General features: G+C 32.9%; 2 protein-coding genes across 11 annotated transcripts in view; one reads left to right on the top strand and one right to left on the bottom strand.

Moving 5' to 3' along the window:
• The window catches only part of ANKAR (ankyrin and armadillo repeat containing), a 50,361-nt gene extending 37,849 nt beyond the window's left edge, over positions 1-12,512 (top strand). The window contains exons 17-23 of the mRNA XM_016147792.2: positions 1,458-1,580; positions 4,858-5,016; positions 5,726-5,843; positions 7,946-8,055; positions 8,614-8,810; positions 10,954-11,000; positions 12,245-12,512. Of these exons, the coding sequence (XP_016003278.2) occupies positions 1,458-1,580; positions 4,858-5,016; positions 5,726-5,843; positions 7,946-8,055; positions 8,614-8,810; positions 10,954-11,000; positions 12,245-12,492 (1,002 nt within the window). The 3' untranslated portion in view covers positions 12,493-12,512. The remainder of the gene's footprint in view (positions 1-1,457; positions 1,581-4,857; positions 5,017-5,725; positions 5,844-7,945; positions 8,056-8,613; positions 8,811-10,953; positions 11,001-12,244) is intronic.
• On the bottom strand, positions 4,908-26,487 carry OSGEPL1 (O-sialoglycoprotein endopeptidase like 1). Of its 10 annotated transcripts, XM_036236096.1 has the most exons (10): positions 25,146-25,248; positions 21,340-21,372; positions 20,341-20,512; positions 19,386-19,773; positions 18,395-18,599; positions 18,170-18,318; positions 17,247-17,377; positions 17,059-17,130; positions 15,500-15,605; positions 4,908-7,220 (listed from the first exon to the last, which is right to left on the bottom strand). In XM_036236096.1, exons 3-9 carry the CDS (start codon positions 20,346-20,348, stop codon positions 15,527-15,529), a joined length of 1,032 nt encoding a protein of 343 aa, XP_036091989.1. In that variant the 5' UTR covers positions 20,349-20,512; positions 21,340-21,372; positions 25,146-25,248; the 3' UTR covers positions 4,908-7,220; positions 15,500-15,526. The 10 variants fall into 10 exon arrangements, with proteins under 10 accessions (XP_036091989.1, XP_036091987.1, XP_036091988.1 ...); XM_036236094.1 differs by lacking the exons at positions 20,341-20,512; positions 21,340-21,372 and adding an exon at positions 26,366-26,487 and having other exon boundaries at positions 25,146-25,386; XM_036236095.1 differs by lacking the exons at positions 20,341-20,512; positions 21,340-21,372 and adding an exon at positions 21,505-23,507 and having other exon boundaries at positions 25,146-25,258.
• Positions 26,488-27,210: the final 723 nt, after the last annotated feature.

Here is a 27,210-nt window from a genome sequence, read left to right as displayed (position 1 = left end):
ATTATTTCTTCATATTTAATATGAAAGTCATATTATTACTCATCAAAGAAGTTTTATTCCTCAGACATTTGATTATTTATAGAATTTCTTCCCTACTTCCTCAGATACTGGTTGCTAAGATTGGATAGGGATAATAGAGATGTGTGATTTATATAACAAAATTTCCTAAATATAAGTGAATCCTGTCAGTGCTTCACTATCGAAACAGCCCTACCTTCTACCAAGTAGTTTGCTTGGGCTGGCAGCTGCAGTTTTCACAAGAGTGGACATTATGACGAACAGACACTATGCATTGTTGAAGAGCCATTCACTCTTCCATTTACTTCTAGTTAAATGCCTTTAATTAAATGACACTCAAATCCTTTGACTAAGGCTTTTGAAATTCAGGATATCTATACTTGGCCAGGCAAGAAATAATAATAAAAAATATATTTTCTCTTCAAAATTTGATAAGGGCTCTGTTGGAAATAAGAAAAGAGAAAAAAACTTAGAAGGAAAATATATAAGTAAACATAGCATTATTTCTTTTAAGGAATGTGTTTGTTATCAGAAAAGATGTAAGTTATGTGACTTTTCTTGCTATGGAAAAGATTATTTTATTACAAGAGTTGATTAGGGAAACAAAGGAAGGAAGGAGCATATGCTAGCAATTTTTTGGTTTGAATAATAGTAAAATGTATACTGACTTTCAAAGTACAAATAAATTTCATGAGACTATGAAAAATGTCACATAAAAATACATTTTTATTTTCAAACATTCATTCTAATGGCAAAAGTTTACTTCAATTGCATCTAACTATATTTCAGTATATATTTTCAATGAGTTCTTACACTTGTTAAAACAGAACATTTCAATACTTTTCCTCAAATAAGATTCTATAGTAAAATTATTTTTGAAATAATGTTTTTCAAATTCATAACATTTTTCATAGGCATGTATAGTGTAGTACTTTAAAAAGTTACCTGTTGAATCCTAATAATAAACAAGGTTCATTTACATCCTCCTAAAGGGCTTCAGAATGTGCAATAAATAACTCCAGAACTAGAGAAATGTTTCTCAGTACTACTCCTCAGTGCTTTGCTTAAATTGATAGACATTCCACTAAAGCTTTACAACTCAAAGGTCAATAGCTGACAAGCAGTTCAAAAAAGCATTAAAAAAAAAAAAGAAGAAGAAAGAAAGAAATTTGTTAGATATGGAAGGGATACAACTATGCCTTCGGATGGAGTCTTGTGGTTGTAGCAGCACACAAAGGATATCGTCTCAGCTGTTCAAAATTATAGGGGACAGCTCTTCCAGAAGTTGTAAATGCCACTCTCTACTAGTGAGAAGGTCGGAATCAATGGATTTCATAGTATCTTTGAATTAGTATATCCCATGTAAATGCTTGCATAATGAAAAATGTCATTTGATAAACCACGAGTGAATAATAAATTTCTAAAAACCATATATTTAGGTTGAAGTGGCATTTTCCTTGGCGTGCATTGTCCTGAGGAATAATCTGTTACATAAGGAATTACAAGAAAATGAAGGATTTGAGTATGATGATGTCCTTTATCTTATTCACTCACGAGATAAGGTAATACCTTTACAAAATGTTAGAGCTCATTTAGAAGAAAATGTTTTTTAGACCACATCCTTATATTATCATCAAGTCCTTTTCATGGAAATATTTAAATGTTATCACTTAAGAAATGTAAAATCTCTTTGGTAGGTTGTTAGTTTGTACTGATGAAATAATATTGTTCTATATTTTTCATAGTTGTTCATCTTTGAAATGTAGCAATTTTAATACTTGCTAAAACAAATCTCTTCTGTCCTGCATGCATCAAATCTCTAACCTAATTTTGTGACTTTTCAACCCTCAGTCATCTGCTTCTTGCCCAATATTCCAGAATGGTGTTTGTGAAAGTCTTTGTGATGAAGGAATAGCTTTTTCCTAGCAGTGTTAATTTTTTTAAAGAATGCAAACTTTAAATTTTGAAATAATTTAAGACTTTCCAAAAATTTGCAAAAATAATACAGAGTATTCATCTATATCCTTCATCTATCTTTCCTGGTTGTCAATCAGGAAATTAACATTGATACAATACTATGAACTAATCTGTAGGCCTTATTTAAATTTTGGCAATTTTCTCACCAGTGTCCTTCTGTTCCAGAATCCAATTCAGCATTCCACATTGAATCCAGTTGTCTTATCTCTTTAGTCTCCTTTAATCTGTGTAGCTCCACCCTTGGTCTTTCAGGATTTCACATCTTTCATGATTTTGATATTGTTGATGAATCCAGGCCAGTTACTTTGTAGAATGCCTCTTAATTTGAGTTAGCTGTTGTTTTCTCGTGATTAAATCGAGGTGATGCATTTTGGCAAGAATATTGTAGAAGTGACAGGGTCTTTTTCACTAATTTTCCAGTGCATCCTTTCTCTAGGTACATGATACTGATATGTCTTATAACTGGCAATGTTAACTTTGGGTACTTGGTTAAAGAGGTACTTGCCATGATTTTCCACTGTGAAGTTATCGTTCTTCCTTTTGTAGTTAATAAGTATCTTGATGTGAGACACTTTTAGACTATGCAAATATTCTGTTTGGCATTGTACTTTTCCTCACCAATTTTAGTATCCACTGATACAACAGTGACTACTATGGCAATTGCCTAATGGTGATTTTTTTTTTTATGGTGACATTAGTTAACAAAATCCAATGTTTCAGCTGTACACTCTAACGGTAAGACATATATATATATACATATATATGTATGTATGTGTATATATATATATATATATATATATATATATATTTACACTGCATAGTCACCTCCCATAGTTAGATTTCTTCCTGTCACCACATATTTGACCCCCTTTACTTTGTCTACCTCCCCTGTCCCTCCACGCCTCTACCCTCTGGTAACCATTAGTCTATAATCCATGTCTATGAGTTTCTGTTTGTTTGTCCTGTTCATTTGTTGCTTTTAGGTTTCTATCCCACATCTCAGTGATATCATGTGATTTTCAGTTTTCTCTGTCTGACTTATTTCACTTAGCAATATTATCTCCATCAATGTTGTCCTAAAGGGCAATATTTCATCTTTTCTGATGGCTGAGTAGTATCCCATTGTATATATGTATCACATTTTCTTTACCCAATCATCTACTGAAGGATACTTTTTGGTTGTTCCATGTCTTGATCACTGTGAATAATGCTGCAATGAACATAGATAGGGATACATATATCTTTACAAATAAATATTTTCAAATTTTTTGGGAAGATACCCAGAAGAGTGATTGCTGGGTCATATGGTAACTCTATTCTTAACTTTTTAAGGAATCACTATACTATTTTCTATAGTGGCTGCACAAATTTACATTCCTACCAGCAGTGTATGGAGGGTTCCTTTTTCTCCACAACCTCTCCAACACTTATTACTTGTCCTGTTGATAAAGAGCCATTCTAACAAGTGTGAGGTGGTATCTCATTGTGGTTTTGATTTGCATTTCTCTAACAGCTAGTGAAGTTGAGCATCTTTTCATATATTTGTTGGCCATATTTATGTCTTCTTGGGAAAAGTGTCTGTTCAGGTCTTCTGCCATTTTTTAATTGGATTGTTTTTGTTGTTGTTGAGTAATGAGCTCTTTATCTATTTTGGATATTAACTATCACTGAGGTGTTGTTTGCAAATATTTTCTCCCATTTGGTTGGTCGCCTTTTTGTTTTGTTGGTTTATTTTGCTGTGTAGAAGCTTTTCAGTTTGCTGTAGCCCCATTCATTTTTGCTTTTACTTCCCTTGTCTTTGAGGTCAAATTCATAACACCAAGGTCCATAAGTTTAGTATCCATGTTTTCCTCCATGTATTTTTTTGTTTGTTTTATGTCTTTGATTCATTTCAAGTTAATTTTTGTGAATGGTAACACATCGCAGTCTACTTTCATTCTTTTGTATGTGGCTTTCCGGTTTTCCCAGCACCATCTATTGAAGAGGCTTTCTTTTCTCCATTGTATGTTACTGGATCCTTCATTGAAGATTATTTGTCAGGCATCACATAATTTTATCTTTAAATATTTCAGTATGTACATACAGCATTTTTATATAATGATTCATAGTAGAAGAACTCTCTCTCTCTCTCTCTCTCTCTCTCTCTCTTTCTCTCTCTCTCTGTAGTATGTGTGTGTGGTATACTGTTCAAATATTAAAAATAAGATTTAGTGATAAGATTCTATCTTTTGGGTCATTCTGGAAGATCTACCATATTGTTCATCTTTGGTAAGCAGACTGAGTCTAAAGGAAAATTGGCTTTTGCTCTGTTTGCCCAGTCCCAAAATGTTAAAATGTGATTTTTAAAAGTAAGACTTTTTTTTTTAATACTCCCTTAAAATATAGCACAAAAGAATTTTACGAATGAACTTCTTTTAAAGATAATCATCATCCCACAATGCATGAAATACAATATACAGCCTGTGGTACAAGGGAAGTTTTGATTTATCAGCTCTATTTTGAAATGTAGACATGAAAATAAAAATACATTAAAACAAAAATGTTGAGGACTAATGAAATTATGGAGTTTCCTGTTACCATTTAGGTATTCATTTGCATAATCAGTAATCTAACATTCTCTTTAAAAATTAAAATTTTTTCGCTTTCTTATCTCTGATACACTTAATTCTCTATTTTATAGGTTCAATAACATTCTGAGGTAACTCTATTATCTATCCGTTTTCCCCAATACAGTAATGTCTCATTTTACTCCCAGAGATTAGAATGCAACATATTTTAATGGGCAAGAATTCAAAACCTGTTACCTTGATAACATGATAAATGAAGTAAGTTAAAGATAATGCATGTTTCTCCTATTTCTAGGACATCTGTTTAAGAGCAAGCTATGCATTAACACTTTTTGCCTTCAATGATTGCTTTCAACAATATTTAATATTGGAAAGTGGAATAATAACCATATCAATTTTTGAACCTTTTCTTGAATCAGCAATTGAAACTGAGAAGGCAATGGCAGCATTTCAGGTACAAAATTGGAGGTTAAAACTTCAATAAATACATCTCTTTAGTGAAAACTTGAAAATTAGAAAAAAATTTAGTTCTAGAAAAATGTTTACTGATTTTAAAATTCACAGTATTTTTCACACCAACCCCTTCCACATTATAAAAGCTCCATTATCTATGAAGATTTCTTCATTTATTTAGAATATTACAAGTTAAAATGGAATGTTTGCCTTTATGCATAATCTGATGCTTCTAACAACCCTGTCAGGCTGATAGAGAGGTAGCAGTATTTTTATCACCCTCATATTACAAGGAAATAAGTAGAGAAATATGGTAGCGTTCAAGACAAATTTTCTAACTGCAAATTTTTAGCTGATCACACCAATTCTTCAACCTGTGACAACTATAGTTATCCGGGTTCTTAGTATTACTCTGTCCTATGATCTTTAGGAGAAGTATTTTCTACAAACCCACATTTCAAGGATACAAAAGTTACAAATATTATAGAAAGAATAATATGGCCTACCACGGTTACTGAAATAATCAGATTGGGACAAGTACCCTTACTTCTTCCCCTGCCACTTGCTTCTCTTCTATTGAATCATACCAAATTACTCCTCTTGCCTTCCTGAGAAGTACCAATAAACATAAAAATAAATAAATAAAAGCTTAATTAAAGAAGCCAAATAAAAAATGTTCAATGATTCTATACTTCTTTTTTTGTTTTTAGATTATTATATTAGCTAAAGTCATTATAGATGTGGACCATATTACTTTGTCTGCAAGAGGCGTTACTATTTTAGTTGATAGTCTGTATTCAGTTCATTCTGCTACTATTGTCTTGACAGGTAAGAAATACCGAGAAGATAATTGTTGTATACATAAAAAACTATTTTCAAAAAAATTGTTTTGTAATCTGAGCAATAGTAAAATAATAAGCCTGATGGATACTCATCACACAGTCTTAAAAATGAGTCTACATGGAACAATGTAAGTCTACTCTGCATCCCAAATAGAAGCAGAGTAACTCTGAACATGGCCTTTTTGATTTCTTAGTTACTTTTCAAACCTCTAATTATTTTTTCCAGAATATAAAATGAGAATTCAACTATGAGCGACCAAAAAAAATTTATACATCAATTTATAATAGTAGCAGATTTACATCGATATACCTCTGCCTGGTTCCCTTTTGACCAGCTGTGCATATTTTGTTCACATTTAAGAGTTCTCTACACACATATGCAATATAGTAAGGCAAAATGGCCCAATAGAGTTCTTGCCACACTTAATGCTAATTGTGTAACTGTACCCACTCCAGACTTAACTCTCCAGATGATCAATAAGTTAATTTACTTGATGTCGCTCTCAACAACATAAAACTATCAGAACAACAGCCATATGGAGTAACTACCAGAAAGTAAATAAATAAGGTACTTGCTTTTTAACTGAAATGTACAGAGTAAACTCCACTTGCTGCTAGAATATTTTTATGTAGTGTATTTACTTGGCATGCAAGGAAAATTCAAGCAAACGAAAACTTTCTGATGGAAACTAGTTAGGAAAAAAATGTATAAAAAAAGTTATAAAATATATTTTTCTCTAAATAACACTTGTAATTAAATGTCACAGTAACTCTATGACTCTGAGAAACAATTATAATGGGTTTTACTCCATAAACTGTGTGCAAGAAATGCCATCTAATACTAGCTTTCATATATTTCCCCAGGCTGGTAGGAATTGAATCCCAAAATTACTAGGCTTTCTCTGCACTCCACAATCAGAGTCATACGTATCTCCAGATTCTTATACATGTCCAGGGTATCCCAAGCAAAACAGGCCTCAAGTATGATGTAAGAGAAATGATGCGCTCAATGTCCAAATCGACACAGCTCCCAGAAGAGGCTCCAAAGGCACAGGTTTTGCAGAGGTTGGGATTTCTGTTGCCAAGCATCCAGTCTTCCTATGTGAATCACATGGCCATTCTCCTTTCAAAGCTCCTGTTCCTAATATGTCCTTTTTAGTCTTAGACTCTTTGCCGTCCTCCATTTCTTACTCCACAAATTTAAAGACACCTCTCCCCCTTATCCCTAGCATAATGCCTCCTATAAACCCATCAGAAATGTTATCTTTAGACAATTTTTGCTCTAGGCCATAAAACCCAGCAGACTCCATCCTGAGGGATTTATTGCAATAAATACAAAGGTTGTGTTGGCTTATAATGGAGACTGGAAAAAAATAAAAGGAGAACAAAAACCCAGTTAATATCTCGATAAAGTATCCAGCTACGAATATAAAAATACATTTATTTATATCTTAAAATTTGTGTTATACTTATTCCAGCACAGCAACAATATTGTGAAAGAATAGCATACAAAGTCTAAAAATAAAACAAGAATTTGAATAAAAGTTTTAAGTTGGTATTTGTACATTTATTTAATTATTAGTTAACTTTTCAATCCAAAACATTTCTATTCATGTAAGAACATCAACGAGTTTAAACTTCAATAAGCAACATATTGCTTGATTTTAAATATCATTTAGCTCTTCTTAACTCAAAGCCATTTTCTTAAAGCAGTTCAATCATTATGTTGTTAGCCATTAAATAAATAAATAAATAAATAAATAAATAAATAAATAAATGCACGCACAAATCCTGAAACCTCAAAACAAAATATATTCTGAAGCCGTGGGGAATAAAACCTCTGGTTTTCAAAATTCCCCTCTCTTAAATAAACCTCTTTAACTTTTACTACTTGTGACAGAAAACTAAACCATAATTTTGGAGAAAGTTTGTTCTACATTTAATATATAAACACTTTTTCTCAGCACTTCTTCATTATCAGAGATGTGTTGTGACTCAAACCTTTTTAATATTATGTGTAAATAAACAAAAGCACAGTATATCAGTTTATGTCAAATAACACAAACATTTTTCTTGTTTAATTTATAGGGAATTTAATAGCCAGCCTGGCTCATTCTAGAGCTGGTATTCCAGAAGCATTTGCCACACTGGGTACAATCCAACGGCTCTGCTATCATTTGTACTCAGGAAAAGAAGAGGTAAAAACAAAATTCTAAAAATTGAATATTCTAAAAATATAATTTGTTTCTCTCTCATGTCTGGGGGCTCATTTCTCCACAGGTTGACTGTGTTACAATAATAGTTCATGTTACTAACTCAAAATGAGATGATTTTTGTAGGACTACATCTGCCATCCACAATTCTGGTTCCCACAAAATGTGTACGTTTGTTTTAACTTTGATATTTAAGATTCAATCTATAAATAAGTACATTGATGATATAAAAATTTATAGTTAAAATGTTTGATTAGTTTTAGGTTAGTTTTTGTGATCTCACTAAGTCATTTCTATGATTATTTGAAATGAATGAAAGTAAAATTCCTGGCAATTCTAAAATGCAGTCAGGATTGAGAACAACTGCTAGAAATGAACGGCAATTGGCGTGTCTCTCTAAAAATATGGCTGTGATTGCCCTTGGTTGACATACATATTTCCTATAAAGTATCTAATGAGAGAACTGGGTTAGATATTTTAAGAACAAAGCTCAGTGGTTAAGGAGGAATTGTTTCTTCACTAAGGAACTGTTTCTTCATTTAGGTTCGCGCAGCTTGCTCCTGTGCTCTTGGCTACTTAACTTACAATGCAAATGCTTTCCGCATCCTATTAAAGGAATGCAGGAATAAGCCTAATCAGTTCCTTCGTATAACAAATAATATCAGCAGAGATGCAAGTATTAACCCAGCATTTTTAAAGGAATTTCAAATACAACGAAAAGTGGGACTTCCTTCCTTAAGGTAGGGTGCTCATATTTGAAGTTGAAGTAGTGAAACTGTTGATACAGGAACTTTTAAAGAAGTTTAAGGAAGATCAAACAAGGGGAACTACCCGTGCTATGAATATATGCCATTTACACTTAAGTATAAACTTCATTTTAAATGTTCATTGCCAAAGCCTGTTTTAATTCCAACTTAGCAACAGAACTGTGAGAGTAGACAAGATACAATCAGATCTTGGGGATCTTGTCTGGCCAGGATTATTCACATTTCTGAAAAGAACCAGTGGCTGGAGTTATGCCAAAGTTTGCCAGGAATTTATTCAAAAGATTTTGCATCAATGTTGCAGTTTCATCATGAACTTATGTTTCTGAAAAAAAGAGAGGAGCATCTCTTTACAATGGGCATATTTCCTTCCGTACATGTAGCTGAATTACAAGTCTCTGCAAAAAGTACTATTTATATATAGGAAACAGAACTACTCAAGCTATATTATTAACTTTACAACAGTAGAAGAGAATAGGATCCAACAGTGTACCATGGTTCTAGAAATCAATTTTAAGTATAGAAAAAATAAGTACATCTTTAAGTTGAATTCTTTGAAAAACTGAAAACCTAAACCTTATTACCCAATTTTATATAAAAAGCCAGGGAAATCTAAACTGTAATTACCATATTTAAAAATGTTAAAAAATAATATTTATTGTTTAAAAAAATAACTTAGGATAAATAATTTAAGTATTTTATAGTCACTCCACAGCTAGCCCATTTGGCAACTTTTTGGGAAACAGAAAAGGGTGCCCTTCTTCGGGACACTTTACTGCCATCTGCTGGAAAATGGCTGGAATAACTATGCAAATCTAAATGACTGAGGTGAACGGTATCCCTTAGAGTTGAGAACATTCAAGATTACAAATAAGCAGTGACCAGTGGTCAGTAAACTTACAAGAATGGTTAACAAGTGAGGTAGAATTTGTAAGGAAATAATTAATCCCACAACAAAGAGTGCTATACACACCTCTTTGGGCATTTATATGAACTATTCCCTTTAATTTTCATACCAATCCTGAGACAGAGTTTGGTTTTAAATAAACCATGGGAAATGCATTAAAACATTACTAAAACAAGTGTGGAAACTTTGGGATGGATAAACATATCCTTCCACAAACTGTTCCTTGACACCACTACTGGAAACAAAATAGATTGATTGTGGTTGGGATCATAAGAGCACTTTTTTGGAGTATATACACCACTTCTCTATCCCCATGTCCCTATCTAGCATCCTGTATAGGAAAGTAGAAGTATGTAGAGAGACATATTTTACTGGTCTTAACTGACCCTCCATGAAAATAATCTGAGACTAACACTAGCTAGTTTCACGTTATCCTAAAGGCATGAAGTTGGCATGTGAACTGATAGAGGCCTGTGCCTCATTAAGGTTCACAACAGCAAATGTTCCTCATCAGATTAACCAGGAATATATCTGTGATAACTAACTTTAATATATTAACTTTAATCAAGATTTTTATCACCAGGGAATTTTTGCAATACCATATTTACATGTTACATGTACAGGATGATAATTAAAACTTATTTTGAAGCCACTCATATACGCACGCACGCACGCACATGAACTTGGGAACTCCTTGTTATTCTTTGGCTTGAAACACTTCACTGGTACCTCATTATTTTGAAAATAAAATTTAAATTTTCTTGTATTCTTGATACATAAAATGACCTGATCTTTATCTGTCATATCTCTAGATACCTTTAATTCCAACCACACCAGACTCCTTAATGTACTCTGAACATACTATTATAAAGAACTATAATCTTTCATATCTTATTCCCTCTGTCTAGAATACCCTCCCCCTCCTTATCCATTTGAAGACCTATTTTCTTCAAAACCCAGATGAAGTGCTTTTATTCCCATGAAGCTTTCCTTGATCACTTCAAGTAGATTTAATGTTCCAAATATTTTGAATGATAAGTAAGTAAATGAGTGACTAAAAATGAGTATCTACAGGTAACATGTATAGTTAGTATAGGTAACATGTATAAATTAGACCATTAGGCACTGAACATGGTACCTGGATATAATAAGTCTCCATATATTTCTAGTTTCTTTTTCTTTTTTTTTTTGATAAAAATGTTTTCCTTTTAGCCTGGAGAAAAATGGAGGACCATCTATAATTCCTGTCTTTAAAAAAGGTAATTGATTTTTCTTTTTCCTCTGAGATAACTTCTAGCCTTGACACTTTATAATTGAGTCCCATTCTAAAAATTCAAAATGTAGAGGCTACCAAAAAAATTTACCTGTAAACTTTTGTTCTTGTAATTCTGTATGCCTAAAATAACTTCCCATTTACAAGCCAGTATTAATCATTTCTTTTAAGGCCTTCTCTACTAACACCAACTGAGAGAAATCCCTCTCTTAACTTTGCTTTTTCTCATAAGCCATGCACAAAAATAAGTCATTACTGAAACAACATGTAAGTATAACTTAAATTATGACCTTGCTATTGTTCTGTTCCATGTGCAACTTATCTAATAAATTCTTAGGGTAGAGACCACATTTTTTGCATTGATATTCTGTACACTTTTATACATAGTTGGTAGATGATGGCCTAGACCTGCAAGATCAGAATCCAGATCTTATAATGATACTCATCAATTCCTACTCAGACACATGGTAGGAAAATAAGTTACTTACTGGTTTCACATATATGCTTAGTGCTTGTTCATGTTTGCTTAGTGTAGGACCAAAATAAGTCTTATTTGACATACTGTCCTATGACTGAATTTACATTAAATGAAATTAACTTTATTGTAAACTTACTACATTGTCCCTATTTTTTCTTATGTTAGCACAAACTTGTGAAAACATCGTACGATTATTGGCACACAGATTATTGTTTAGAAGAAAGAATGAGACTGACTTTCTTCTTGTGTGTAAATACTCCTACACTAAAAAAGCTATATGAAAAAAATATTCTTCCACCCATTATGTTCAGAAATACAGCCTCCCATATATACACCTAGCTTCCCTCAAATACTTGCTAAATAAATAAAGTTCTTTCCTCTTTTTATTCTCTCTCCCTATTCTCTCCCTTTCCATTTGTGACTGCAACAAACTGATCTTGACTTCTAAATGGTTCTAACTTTGCTTTTGACTATTAGTGTCAAAATATCTCTTCTTTTACAAAATGATATTTAAAATAGTTGGCATTTATTCTTTTATTAATGCCAATTTCACATAATAAAAAGTTGGCAATCATATATTGGTCCACAAAGATTTCTGCACTCTTACATCTAAAAGTCTGGAAGCTACTAATCTCTTAGTATGTTTCAGTGATGTACAGAAAATAGAACTATATAGAATTGAAGGCATTGGGACTATACCTAGGGTTCTTAGGGTAAATAGAGACATTTAATTGTGGCTTTCTTATTTGTAGGGAAAGAACACCGAAGAAAATTAAAACCTAAAATTCAACCAAGAGATTCTTTGACTTTAATGCCTCCTGTAACTAACTTCATGGGACTCTTCAAAACAACCCAAAAGACAGCTGCTTCTCATAATGTTTTTTCCTTTTCATCTGCAATTTCATCAGATATCTTAAAAGTATCAAGACCAAGAATAGTGTTTTTGAATGAACTTGGAAAACATGAACAGAAAGTTAATTCGGAGCCTGCAGAAGGCTAATATAAGATTTTAGTATGAAAAGATTCCTGAGCAATTGTTTTAAATTTTTTATTTTTAATTGTGGTAAAATAACTGAGTAATCTTTTTTTAATAGAGGTTATTGATATTTATACTTAACAGATTTCCCTTAGCATGTCTACTAAAATTAAAACCAGGTCAGTTATGTTGTCGAAAAATAAGTAGAATTTTCTGAAATAGAATTCCTATACTTAAAACTTCTAAAATATAGCAACTGACATAAGTACCATAATTAGTATATATATCAAGTGTTAGAAATATTTTTCAATTCGTATACTGGGCTAAAGAAGCCTGATTCAAAGTAGCCCACATGTTAATACTCTGTAATGCCTTGATATATTTAATGATAAATAGCACAAAATGCATGAACTTTTTAAAACCTTAAAGGTATACTTTAAAAACTTTCATTTAAAAAAAAATCTGAACTCATTGCCCATCAAGCGCAAAAGTATGGCTGAAGAATGTGGCAACCAGTATTGACCATTCTCCACACTTATTGATTTGCAGCTGGAAAGAATGATACTCTTTTGTAGCTTAGAATCACATGAGTACTGTTTCCAGTAGGTTGGTCTTGGTATATGTCTACTTTTCCTATTTTACAGCAACAGATAGATTTGATACAAAAGCAGCTAGGCTTCCCTATGTCCTTTAAAGCCCTCCTCCCTCTTTTTTCTCTATCCACTTTGCTCAGTGTCTTCATATGGTCTACCTGGGCTGCACTGAACATATATATTAATTAGCAATCATTTACCCCAACATGTCTTAACACAACAATAAAGACTGTGATGATGGTAGCTACATGTATTTAGGACTTTCTATGTGTTAGAGTCCAAACCTTCTTCTCTTAACCACTGTACAATAGAGGCCTCCTTAATCTTCAAATTGAATTCTAAATTTGCTTAATTGCTCAGTCACATTTTCTGGTGGGTGGACTAAAATATAGGAATTGTATGTGGGAAGGGGCAGATTGGCATATTTTATATGAGAAAGGGAGAAATAATTCAAACGATAAAAAAACTGTGTCATTTATTCAGTATTATTAAGGGATAAGAATTCATATTAATGGAAATATTAAGCCTCTGTACACTTAAAAAAAACCTTTAGATGATAAACTGAGCTTTACAACTAGGTTTGGGTGGGCTAAAGACTGTATTTTGAGTATTTTCAAGGTTGAGGATCAAGGTCTTTGCATTCAATAACATAGACATTTCCTGAGTATCTTGGCCTATCCATAACATCCTACTACTCCTAATGCTTATAGTAGTTCTCCTAAAGCACAGCACTGCCCTCATAAGGATTATTTTTATTACCTCACATTTTCTTATTTTTTAAATCATGTATAAGGTAATATATAAAATATATAAAAGGTTTCAGCAAATTACTTGCCTCTTACTTGTACTGTAAGCTAACTTTGGCACATGTGCTTACCAATATAGACTTCAGTATACCTCCTTCCTTTTCCTTTCCATCTTTCTCTTCTTTCCCTTCCTTCTTTCCTTTTTTCTGTACCTGTAGTTTCCCTTATTTATATCATGAACCCAATTTTGTCATGTGTGCTTGTAGTACCTGGAACAATTTTGATACTTAGAAATTTGAAGAATTACATTATAAATATCCCTATTTTATAATATTTGTTATAGTGGGAAGAAATTTTGGTCGCTTTTTCCCCCATAGTTTATATGTACTCTGATTGTAATAGTCACAAAAAATAATTGCACCACTTCTCTTTGAATTCAGATCCACATAATACGGAACACAAATCCAAATGTAAAATGTGAATTCACAAACTTATTGTTTCTTTTAAATTATATTTACAAACAAGTTCCATCACACTAATTCCTCAATATTAAAGAATGTAAAGCTTTATAAATATTGGCTGTTCCTATATGTTCCCTCATATAAATTATATTTCTATTTGAGGATAAAAATGGATGATCATAAAGCAAAACTCTATGATCTCCTCCAAAGGGAGGTCACTTTAAAGCAAGATTAAAATAAGAAATCTTTTCATTCTAGATTTTTATCCTTACCTCCTACTTTCTCAATAAAACAAGTCACTGACTAAAAAGTTAACAACTTGCTCCTGTATGGATGACATATAATATAAATCTCTATTGTTAAAATCTCTCAAAGGACATTAGTCAGTAGCATTGTCCTTATACTCAGTTACTTTAGGCAGAAAAAAAACAACTATTATAAAATCTGTAGTACAAAGTTTCAGATACCAAGGAAATTATCCAAAACCAAAACAAAACCTTTTTCATCTCACATACTTTAATCTTTAAGTACAATTTCTAAAATAATAGATGTAAATATATATGGTCAACTAAAAAATACAATACACAATGAGAGATTACCTATATGTCATATTTCTTAAAATATCAGATGGGTTTTAAGAAATGTATATATATTCCATTTGCTCCAGAGACGATACCTATAAATTTTTATAATTAATAATATACATTCTGTTAGAGAAAGTCTTCCTGTGTCTTGATTTAGAATTTTATGATTCGACGTGACTTTGACCTGGTTCCCTTTCTAAAATTGTTCTTTCATTAGAAAAGTCAGGCTAATGTTTCAGCAAAAGCAAAAACAAAACAAAACAAAACAAACAAACAAACAAAAACAAACAAACAAACAAACAAAAAAAACCTTCTACTACCCTGATATGAGAAAGGGGGAAAAAGATAATCAATGCTTGTATAACATGAGACCAGTATATAGCAGACTTGCTCTATTTCTTTCTGCAGGTTTGTTTTTCTACCTGCCAGTATCAGTATATTCTTTACCCCATTAAATGTTTTACTTTTTTTTTTATTAAAAAAAAAATCTTATAATACTATAACCTTTTATTACAGCCTTTCAGAAGAAAAGGTTAAACATTAACCATGAGAAAGAATAACAAAAGAAAGCTTTGATAAACAATTAATAGTGTGTATCCCTTACAATTTGATATACAAAAAATCAAAATTGAATGTTGAAATACTACCTTTAGGGATTTTTTGAAAAGCAAAAATCAAATCTTCATTTTTAATCGTGGTACTTTTATGGCGGCGTCTCCAACTTCTTTTGATATATCTACTCCAAGAGGACATCTGCATCATAATCAAACAAATCCCATTATTTCAAATATTTGCAGACTGTTTAGAACTCTAACAATTTATGTATCTAATGTATTAATGTATTAAATATATGTAGTCATAGTTCTTGAATACATACAAATACAGTAGGAACCCCAACTGAGAATAATGGGTGAAGAAAGGCCAGTTCCATTAATAAGAAACCTAAACTTGGAGGTTTTTTTTAAACCACTTTGAGGTATATTTGACACGTAAAATGCTACACATATTTAATATATACAATTCAATGACTTTGGAGATTCAAATGTTTTAAAAGAAATAATCCTACTGCTCTCAAATACTATAAATAAATAAAATCTTGAAATAGAAAAATAGCAAAAAATGCCTTATGATTCTCTACAAAGCTAAAAGGGTGAAAATAGTTTACCATATAGTTAAAGTTAAACATGCATCCATTCCTACTTTAGAAATTCCTCAGGTTTCTACTGATTCTTCTCTGAGGTTTCAGAATCTGGCTTGCTCCTTTGCTATATTCCTTTGTCTCTACTGGCAGAAGAGATCTTAAATTCTACCTTCTTTCTTTGTTCTTCAGTAAATAATTTTGGCCTAAGATTTCTGCTTTTTGCTATGTTTCCCAATATAATGCTTCAATGATATCCCAACCTGGAAAAGCCACCATCTCCAGCCTCAACACTGCCAAAAGAAGTCAACACTGGATCAGACAATATATACTACCAAAGGTTAGGCCATCAACATAGGGGTTTTTTTTTTTTTTTTTTTTTTTTTGCCACTACTAACTAAATTCTGTTCATTTATAATCCCATAAGAATCTGTAGTTCATTTAGCTACAGTTATGGACTACAATACTGAAAAATTTTAAAACATCAGATAAAACAATGTTTAAAACAGAATTATGTTAGATTATGAAACATAATCATCCTTGACTATTTATACTATTCCAGAATTAACTTAGACCAGAACTTGATAACAAATTGAAAAATTGAGCTATTCTTTGGAACTTTGATTTGGGAGATGAAACAGGCTTACAGAAAAAACATCTATCTTTTGGTCATTTTTCAGCTGCATGTAGAGCATATTCACAACCCTGTCTCACACCCAAATGCTTTTTGCACATTTTTCGTAAGCATACTAGTTGGTCCTGAGATGGTCTCCGCACTGCAAAAAGTCCAGGCCATGAACATAGTTTCCATTCTGGTCCCAGTGAAGGAATTTATCACCCTTACCCACTATCTGTTTCTAATCTATGATTTGTCAAATGTTTTTAGAATTTGATACTATAGCAAAAATATTTCTTATAAGGGATCTGCCTCCTAGGTTCATGAAAGAAAATGTAACCTTTCTTCAAGTACCACCAGAATGTCAATGAAGACCTCATATATAGAAGTAAAATCCAGGCTTTGACATCTATAATGCAACTTGCATACAGATTATGAATGGTACTACGTACTTTGGTTCATAGCGGATGCCTTCTGTGTCATATAAAATGCCCAAGCCAGCACGCAATCTTTCAACACCATTCCTAAATAAGAATCATTAAAATAAAATAAGTAGCCTAAGATTTAAAGATTTAGTATGACGAAATGACAATTAATATTTACATAATTATAAACGAAGCATATACATCCCATGGCTTACCATGCAATCATAACGCCGTTGTCAGTGCACAGTCTAGGAGGAGGACACAATAAAGTGCATTGTGTTGCATCTGTTATAATTTCCAGAGCTTTTCGGATATATAAGTTACTTGCAACTCCTCCAGATACAACCTGAAGGAATTGAGAAGACCAAAATTAACAAATATCACATATGGATTATGAGCCAAGCTGTTAGTTAAACTTGAGGAAAACAGCAGCATTAAAAGTAAGAAAATATCACATTTTGATAAATGGATAATGGGCAAGTGATATGCCTGTGTAATAAAAAAACTGCAGAAGAAAAAAATTAAAAATTTCAATATCAGCATACATAATTACTACTATTTTTGTATATTTTCTTCTAACTTGTTAAAAATGACAAATATAGCATATTTTAGACTGCAGTTTTCACTTATAAGCATTTTTTCCTAAAAAACTACATAATTCTTAAAAACCTATTATCTTTTATATTCATTTAATATTCCATTTTGTGACTCTACCATCATTTAAATATTTTCTCACTTTATAATTTTCAAAAGAATTAAATTAAATTAGAAGTTTATCAAGACTTTTAAACACATTAAAGGGATTTCATCAGAGGAATATAAATTTGAATGAAATCCATGTTTTTCTAAAAATAATACCAGTTAACTGCATTTCATTTCTTATTGTAAACCTTCTTTTAAATTCAATTAGAAGATGCAGCCTTAGACTTTTTTGAAACATGGACTGTATAGATGTTCCATTAAGCTGCCATACTTGTACAAGAAATGGCTGTTAGCTTTTATTCTGCATATTTCATATTGTCAGGGCTGGCATAGGGCATAAAGACCTTTTTACCCTATGTGCAGGATCAAGAAAGGTCTTGGAACTAACATACTGTAAAGTGTTACTACCATTTCAAGATGAGATGAGAAAACTTACCAGTACTGCATTACTTTGAGATAATAAGTTTCTTTGCTTACAGAACAGAATAGCACGATGTGTTCTTTTTGCAATGTGGCATGCTATTGTGTGTTGTACTGCAGCAGCAATGTCGGCAGCAGAAGACAGGATTTGTCCCTTCTCAATACCTGCAGAAATGAGCAGGTATTTTTAGGCACAATCCAACATTATTTATTTGTCCAACTTTACTAATTAGAAATATACCTTCCTCTATTTCCTTTTGCATTATTGTCTTATCAATAACGTGTTGAAGTCCAGAAAAAGAAAAATCACAATTTTTAGCACGTTGCATGGGAGGTTTGAAATCAAAATGCAATTTATTTCCTTGTTTAGCCAAATGTTCTATAGCCTTCCCACCACTCATGGTAGAACACTCTGGATGTTTTATTAAGGACAGTCTTCTTGCTACCTACAAAAACAAAAATTTGTATAATAGTCATAAAATTGCACATTCTGAAACCAAGATACTAAGGAAATGAATTTTACTTAAAAACAAACAAAAACCTGATGAATAAGGCATGCTATACTTGTACAAATATGGACTATAGCTGATGGTTAATAAAGAAAATCTTGCCCCTTCTGACAATCTGATCAACAGTGTCTAATCACTGCCTCCCTATGCACTTTTGCTCTTCTATAGGGATGGAAAATAGGTTTGAAATTAACAATGAACGATTGCTTAATGATGAATTTCAAACATAAGAACCTGCTCTATTTCTTTCAATCATTTCAGCTATTGGCAGCAGGATTTTTGTATATGGCAGTGGGCTCTTAGGACTCTCGATCGAGGGAAAAAGAAATCTGCATGTTGGTGGTATCTGCAATTGTGACATCTTTACTATCCTTGTTACTTTTATACATCCTCTTATTTAACATTTTTATAGTGCTTTATACTTTATGAAACACTTTCTTTCACAGATATTACCCTATTTGATTAAAAACATAACTGCATCTGCAAACCATTTAAGTCTTTATGTGCTGATGTAAACCTCTTATTTTATTTGGAACAGGTAAGAAAAAAATCTTTTACAAACTAGGTACTACTCTTTTTGTCTTACTGTACGTACGTTTTTCAATCTAATATATCACTCAGTAATATTTAGATGAATGATAGTAGTGCATTTATTACTATTTAATTGAATGAAATTGATACCTTAACAAAAAAGAATGGAGAAATTAATTCTTAAATAATTACCTTGTCAAGCATGTCACCCGGTGCTATGTCCAAAGACTTTCCGAGAAGCAGAAAATCTGAAACTCCTCTAACTAATGCCAATAGACAATGACCTCCAGAAATCAAAAGAACTAAAAAAGGAAATTCTACTTTATTTGTCAATCTAATAGTAAGTGCATGAGCCTCCATATGATGAATGGGAATGAAGGGCTTTTTAAACTGGTCAACCAGCTGTAAGCTAAATGATAAGCCTACTCCCAAGCTTAATGCAAGTCCTGGTTTAATGGTAGTTGCAATTGCTGACAGTTCACTTGGAGAGACTTTACTGAGAGAGAGAGCTTCTTGCACTATTCGTTGAATATTTTCTCTGTGAAGCTGTTGAGCTACTGGAGGAATAATTCCACCTGTTCTGAAAGAAATATGTAAAAAAAAAAAAAAAAGCTTTTAATAATTTTAAGACTGTAAAAAGAGGAAATTATATAATTTTATAGCTAAAGGTATGCTTTAAAATTAATCATTATATAGCTAAAATGTTAGTAAAAAGGTCAAGTATTTCCAAATATGTATGTCTTATAATGTGGCATACTATACAAATTCAATATGCAGTGATTAAGGGTGTAATATCTCTGTTCAAAATTGTGCGCAATAAATTCCTATGGGTTTGTTTGTTGATGAAGGAAGTTACCAAAATAATCTTAAGAAGCATTCTAAGGAAGAAATCTTGAATAAGGAAAGGATAGGATCAAACTGGATTTTAAGAAAATTAATCTCTCTGCAGATAGGAAGCTTTTCTTTTAAAGAGGATATTGCAAAAGTATTTGTGTAAAATGATTCCTCTTAAACTAGGTGATTGTGGGAATGAAAAGAAAGGGACAGAGAGCCTGGAAAATTTTAATAACTACTTGGAAAAGAGACCAAGGCATCAAAGATGATTCTGATACTGAGCTGGAATGACTGGGAGAAAAGAAATACTAACAGAAACATGAAGACAGTTTTGTGAAGATGAGTTTATTTTTAAACACACTGCACTTGAGGTCACAGCAGGACAGCAGACAGCTTGCAATCCTGAAATAAAGTTTGGGAATCCAGTGCTCTGAGTTAGTAATTTTGGTTTTTGTTCCATGTAGGACAAATAGAGGATGATCACCCTGAATGTCAAGAGTAAAGAATTAGGAGAAAAGTTACTAGCAAAAAATTTGCCAGGACGTGACTGATTTACAATAAAAAAAAGCAGAGCAATAAAATATAGGTCTGCAAGATGCACCTCTAAGCTCAAAAACAAAAACCTTCAAGTATTTGATGTTATAAAATACACTAGTTCTATACACAGAAATGAAAATCTTCAGTAGGAGCATTCAATAAGTATTTAATACAGTTGACCCTTAAACAACACGGGGGTTAGGGATGCCGACCCCCCGACACACTGCCAAAAATCCATGTATACTTTGACACCTCTAAAACTTAGCTACTAATAGCCTCCTCTTGACTAGAAGCCTTACCAATAACATAAAGTCAATTAACACACATTTTGTATATGTATTTATATTCTGTATTCTTACAATAAAGTATGCTAGAGAAAGTTATTAAGAAAATCATAATGAAGAGAAAGTAGTACTGCACTGTATTTATTGATACCTTAAGTTTGTCATCTGTTTACAAGATGAATCATCTATCAATATCTGTATCAATATTGTCTTATATAATACAACATACTGTAGATTTACATGTATTACTAACACTAGACATCAAAAATGAAAAGATAACCTGAAAAAGAAATCCATATTTATTTTGTGCATTGAAAACAAAGGAGCAATATGATTGCTTTATGGTCTAGAGTAATCAATATGATTACTCCATGGTAGCCTAGCCTATACAATAATAAGTGAATTGTTATAAAATATTTCTGATACACAGTATTATGGTCATATTCATAATACTGTATTGGAAACATTGTCACATAAAAAAAGCCACTCACCTGTGATGTTAGGCTGATATACAGTTTCTCCTACTGGGGAAGAGAGAGAAAGAGAGAAAGAGAAAGAGAGAGAGGTACACTCTGTACAGTAATGTAATTATTTGAAAACAAATTTATAAAACAGTATGAAAAGACATTATTAATTTTATATTAAATATCACTCACCTTATGCCTATGTTAGGAAAGGCTATCCACTTCAATACAAGTCTTGTACATGATGTTCCACACAGTGAATACTTAGGTGATGATGATGACATATAAAAAGTCTCATACAGTTCTCACTGTAATTAATAGATTTTCACAGGAAGACACTCAAACACACACACACACACACCAGATGACTTTATGGCATATGATTATTTACTACTCATTAAGTGGATCATTGTAAAGGTCTTCATGCTTGTCTTCATTGAATGTTGAGAAGGTACAGGAGGGATTGGTCTTGCTATCTCAGGGGTGGCAGAGGCAGAAGAGTGGGGAGAGGGGAAGGGGAGGCAGGAGAGGCAGGGACAGTCAGTGTAACTTTATGGAAATACATCTCATTTGTCTGACTTCTTTGCTTTTTCATTTCTCTAAAGATGTTTCCACATTGTACCAATCCTCCTTCCACCATTTGCCTTAGTTTCAGTGCCCATGTCATAGAAAGGTCCATGTCATAAAAGAAGTCGAAAGCAGTCTTGAATAAGCAAAACCCTTCTATCAGATTGTATGTCGATTTGTTTTCTGGCACTGCTGCCTCTACATCCTGCTGTTTCTATGTCCTGCTGCTTCTGTCTTCCTCACTGTCTGGCACTGGTTTGGAAGCACTCATCTCCATCAAGTCATCTTCTGTTAATTCCCCTGCTGTGGTGTCTATTAGCGCTTAACTCTCTCCAAGATCTGTGTTTTGAAACCCTTCACCCCCTTACACACACCATTTATTTATTGCCATATCCATAATCTCTTTCATGACTTCCTTGATTGACTCTGTTATAAATCCTATACAGTCATGCACAACATCTAGACAGTTTTCTCCAGCAGAAATGTATTATTTTGGGCTTGATAACTTTCATGGCTTTTTCTATAGCAACAATGGCACCTTCAGTGGTGCAATCCTTTCATGATGTTCTCTTTATCTGGGTTGACATCCTTTCCATAGGGTACAGTGGTACGTGTTATGATCCTTAAAGGTCCTGATGACCCACTGATTTAGAGGCTGAATTAGAAATGTTGTTTTGGAGGCAAGTAGACCACTTCGATGCCATCGTTGTTGAACTCATGGGTTTTTGGGTGGCTGGAGACATTGTCCAATATCAAAAAAACTTTAAAAGGCAGTCTAATACTAGGAAGGTACTTTCTGACTTCAGGGACAAAGGTGATGGAACCAATCCAGAAAAAAGGTTCTACATGTCCAGGCCTTCTAACTGTGGTACAATCAAAAGACTGACAGCTAGTGTTTATCTTTTCTCTTCAATTAGCAGCTTTATAGATAAAGGCAGTTTTGATCATTATCATTTGCATAAAATAGAGTCAGTCTATCCCTTCCTGCCCGAAATCCTGGTGCTTGCTTCTCTTCCTTACTAATAAATGTCATTCGTGGCATTCCCCCAGATTAGGACACTTTTGTTTGCATTAAAAACCTGTTCAGGCAGATATCCTTTCTCTTCAGTGATTTTCTTAATATCTGGGAACTCATCTGCTGCTTCCTGTTATCTTGACATCTTTAAAGCAAATCCTATTCTAATATAATCAAACCATCCTTTGTTGGTGTTAATTCTCCAGCTTTAGATCCTTCACCTTCCTTTTTCTTTTAAGTTGTCATATAATGGCTTTGCTTTTCCTCAAATCATATTAGTCTCTAGGTATACCTTTCTTATAGCAATCCTGCACCTATACAAAAGCTATATTTTCAAAATGAGATAAAAAGGTATTTCTTAAAAAGTGCAAGGCTTTCATGCCTGCTTGTGTAGCTGCAGCAAAGCTCAAGAATTCTCTTTTCTTTTAATATAATAGTCCTTACGCTGGATTCATTTACTGTGAAATGGTGGGCATATCTAGATACATATCAAGCAATTCAATTTCTCTTGTAATGTCATAACTTTGCTTCTTGGGAGCACTTTCAGCATCACTAGTAGCACTTAAATGGATCCCATGGTCTTATCCAAGGTTTATAGGTTTCTGGTATTGCACTAAACATGATGAAAAATACACAAGAACCACAAGAGATCACTTTTTACTGTGATACGCAATTTACTGGAGAGATGAACTGCTTATATGAAGATGATTAGCATCACAAGCCATTTTAAGTAGATACCCCCAACACTTGGGCTCGCAACAGCAACAGGAGGCAGCTATGAAATTATTATAGTAGTGCAGTATGTACAACAGTTAATTTTATGCAGTTATGACTTACAATTGCATTTTATGTTGATTTACATTTCTCTTGACTGCAAGAGGTGCCATGTATAGTCTTAAGTATATAAGTTCTGATAAAGTTAAACATTTTATAATAGATTCGTGTATATTTTATGGTAGTAAATTACACAATTGACTAGTATCTACATATATTTTATACATTCATGGCATATCTTTTTCTTAATTTTTTCTATATTTCTAGGCTACATAGTTCATCTGATACTTTTTTGAAATTGTTGCAGATCTCCAAAAATTTTTCCAATATATTAAAAAAATCCACCCATAAGTGGACCTGCATTGTTCACACTCGTGTTGTTCAAGGGTCAACTGTATATCATGTTTCAGAAATGAGATTAAGCTTCTTTAAGGCAAATACTTTTTAATACTTCTCTGTGCTTTACTGACGTCCACCACAGTCCCTTCCACAAACCCTTGGAGGCCTACTCTGCCTCTTTGCATATATTATTAATCATAACATTCTATATTATTTCTATTATACTCCTCACACCCATTTTATAAATGTAAAAACAGAATCAGAGAGGATATGGAACTTGCCTAAAGTCCAAGCCAATACCAAGTGCCCAATTTATGATTCAAATACAGGTCTGTTATCTCAAAATATCAACCTTTCTTACTAGTCAGTTATTGTAAATTGATAACTTTAAAGCATATTTGATCTGTATAGTATTTTGACATATTTTGAATTTTCTATTAATTTTAAGAATCTGGAGATATTACAGTAATATTCTGGTTTCTGCTTCTCTTGAAAACTCTGATGATCAAATAAGATAGGGCTTATATTCCTGCATAGCAATAACTGGCGAGAGCTGACTAGTGACCTCCAGATATTTTCCATTTTATATCTAGTCCACTTACTTATGCAACCCACCTGATGATCCTCTGAAAATATCTTAATTTATAAACCTTGCACCATTCTGTGCTTTATTACAACAGGATATTATTATTGAAGTACCAACATGAGTTATGTGTGTAAATGTGAATCAGATGGTTTTTTTTCAGTGCTTTAACACAGGCTAAAAGTCAAGTCAGGCTTTCTTTCCTAGGACTTCAGTTGAGAATATGAAACACTCAAGTGGACAAAAGAGGAAAAGGTATTACTGAGGGAAAATCATGGATAAATATTGGACTTGAGAATGAGCTCAGTTTCTTTCTGGCGACCAGATTAGTTAAGGTTGGAACCTAATTCTGGAGAGCCTTAAAAAAAAAATGAGGACCTTAAAAGTCAGATTAATGTTTTTTACAGTAGTTAGAAGCTTTTGCACATACAAAGAAAGAAATTAGCTCCTAAAATTTAACTTCTATGCATGATAAATACAAAAAAATTATTTTTTACTTTTTCCAAAAAAAAAAAAAAAAAAAAAGTGGAAACTACCAAGGTAATGTCTACTTACTTTAAATGAACTTCAGTTTGGGAATGTATTGCTTCTCCCAGAACATTTCCAGTTTCATCCACCACAGCAGCTGCTGTATCATCACAACTGGTTTCAATTCCCAATACTAGTTTATGAAGAAATACTTTTCCAGGATGAAAATTAAAACTTCTTAAAAAGTCATACAACTTCCTTTTTGATGGTTTAAAAAAAACTCCTGCTGTCTTATTCAATATCAGCATACTTACTCTATAGATAATTCCTGGAAAAGAATTAGAAAAAACACACTTATTTGGAACCGACATCAGCCACTCACCTATTCGGTTTAGCAAATTCTTAGTTTGGTTTATTTTTCAATACACGGTTTTATAAAATTACAGGAATATTTCGTTAAAGTTCGCAAAAATTTCTAAAGGCAGTAGCAAACTGTTATACAATTATATAACTTACACAATATAAATAACAGTATGAATGAATATAATGCTCTTTAAAGGGGAAAACAGGGAAATCAGATATAAAAATATTTAGTATTACAATTACTTTAACGCTGTTCTTACCAAACCATTATTCTTTATAAAACAGCTAAAATCACAGTACAATAGTTACTTGAAAGTGCTACTTATTTTTTGACAGCTAAAATTAAGACAAAATGTGGTTTTAAAAATCAAACGACAATGGGAATACAGAACATAAAAATAAGTGCCGTCCATTTCCTGGAAACACCTTTCAAAACAAAATTTAATCATTTGGTTGGAAAACAAGAGTTCATATAAAACATACACAAAACAAGATTTAGTAGTCTAGAAACAAGTGTTCACATAAAGCTCTTTTTTAAAGAACCACATCTCAAAACGACTGCAACTTAATACCTATTTTACCCATGAATTACAATTTTTCGAATTTAATCCACCCTTTTGCCACAGGTTTATAACAGGAATCTCCGAAAAACCTGTTTTCTACAAATAACAGAAGTCTACCCATAAAACACCTTTATATTTCCACACTTCCAAGTATCTAGTTTCAGCTTCCAGATCAACCGTTATAAAACTTTCTGGATGTTTAAGTAGGCCCTTTCTCTACCATACTAATAGACAAAATGGAAAAAGAGCAAATAAATTTTTATTGTTCCACTAGGGCGAAGGACATCCAGGGATTAGACATCATCGCCCTATTCACACAGAACAGCTGTGAGAAGTGCAGCCCAGACGCGATCGGTGGGGAGGGGTGGGCGATTCACCCACCTGCCTCGTGAACACTAGTAGCTAGTACTCGTCTCCTCCCTTGCAAAAACCGTGGACGACCTTTTCTCAGGCTCAACAAACCCTGAACCGGGCGCCCCGGAAGTGATGTCATCAACACAGTGCCAGCGTCCCGTCGTCAGGGTCAGTTGCTATTGCCCTAGAGGGCGTCACTCTTTAACTCAGGAATAAATATTAGCATAAAGGGAGTTTTTTTCCCCAAGAAGCTGTGTGCGCGCTCAGACATTTTTTAGGTAACGAAACTTCTGGAAGGTTACAGGGCTAGTGACTGATCTCGAGGATACCGAACACAGATTTGTCTGACTACACACCAATGAATTCTAAACACTATGCTACATTAAAAATATGTAGCTATAGCTATAGATATCTAGTTATATAACTATGTATGTGTACATGTATATATGTATATATTATGTATATGTGTATACATATGTGTATATATATATACTAGTGTGCGTGTGTGTGTGTGTATCAGAAACCACTGTGAGAAAAGGATTGGGTAGATTGTCATTCCATTTTCGAAGAACTAAAACCAAATCTAAATACGTGCCCTGCGATATCTAAACTGGAAACTAGGGACGCACGCAAGGACTTGTACGGGGGTTCCCAGAGAACGGAAGCATTTCTGGTCGGACAGTTTTAACCGTTACTCCTACTTCTTCACTTGTAAAAGGTATGGGTCTGGTTCGTTTTTGTGATGATTAAGAAGTGTGTGGTAAATATTAACTTACATTCAAAATTATAATATCCTATTTTCGTAATACATGTGATCTTTTGCCTACTATATACGCAACTTCAGCATTGTATGTCCTCATATTGTTGCGCTT

Source organism: Rousettus aegyptiacus, unplaced genomic scaffold (assembly GCF_014176215.1).
Source record: "Rousettus aegyptiacus isolate mRouAeg1 unplaced genomic scaffold, mRouAeg1.p scaffold_m13_p_2, whole genome shotgun sequence".
Classification (NCBI taxonomy): Eukaryota; Metazoa; Chordata; class Mammalia; order Chiroptera; family Pteropodidae; genus Rousettus; species Rousettus aegyptiacus.
This window is presented reverse-complemented; position numbering and strand designations above follow the sequence as displayed.

Bases quoted from the DNA above. Each gene is read 5' to 3' on its own strand.
- OSGEPL1 (XM_036236094.1), bottom strand. From the start codon at position 26,477: ATGACATCACTTCCGGGGCGCCCGGTTCAGGGTTTGTTGAGCCTGAGA. The intron at 17,378-18,169 runs GTAAGTTTTCTC...CAATTCCTTCAG, and splicing joins CTCAAAGTAATGCAGTACTG to GTTGTATCTGGAGGAGTTGC. The intron at 17,131-17,246 runs GTAAGCCATGGG...ATTCTTATTTAG, and splicing joins AACGGCGTTATGATTGCATG to GAATGGTGTTGAAAGATTGC.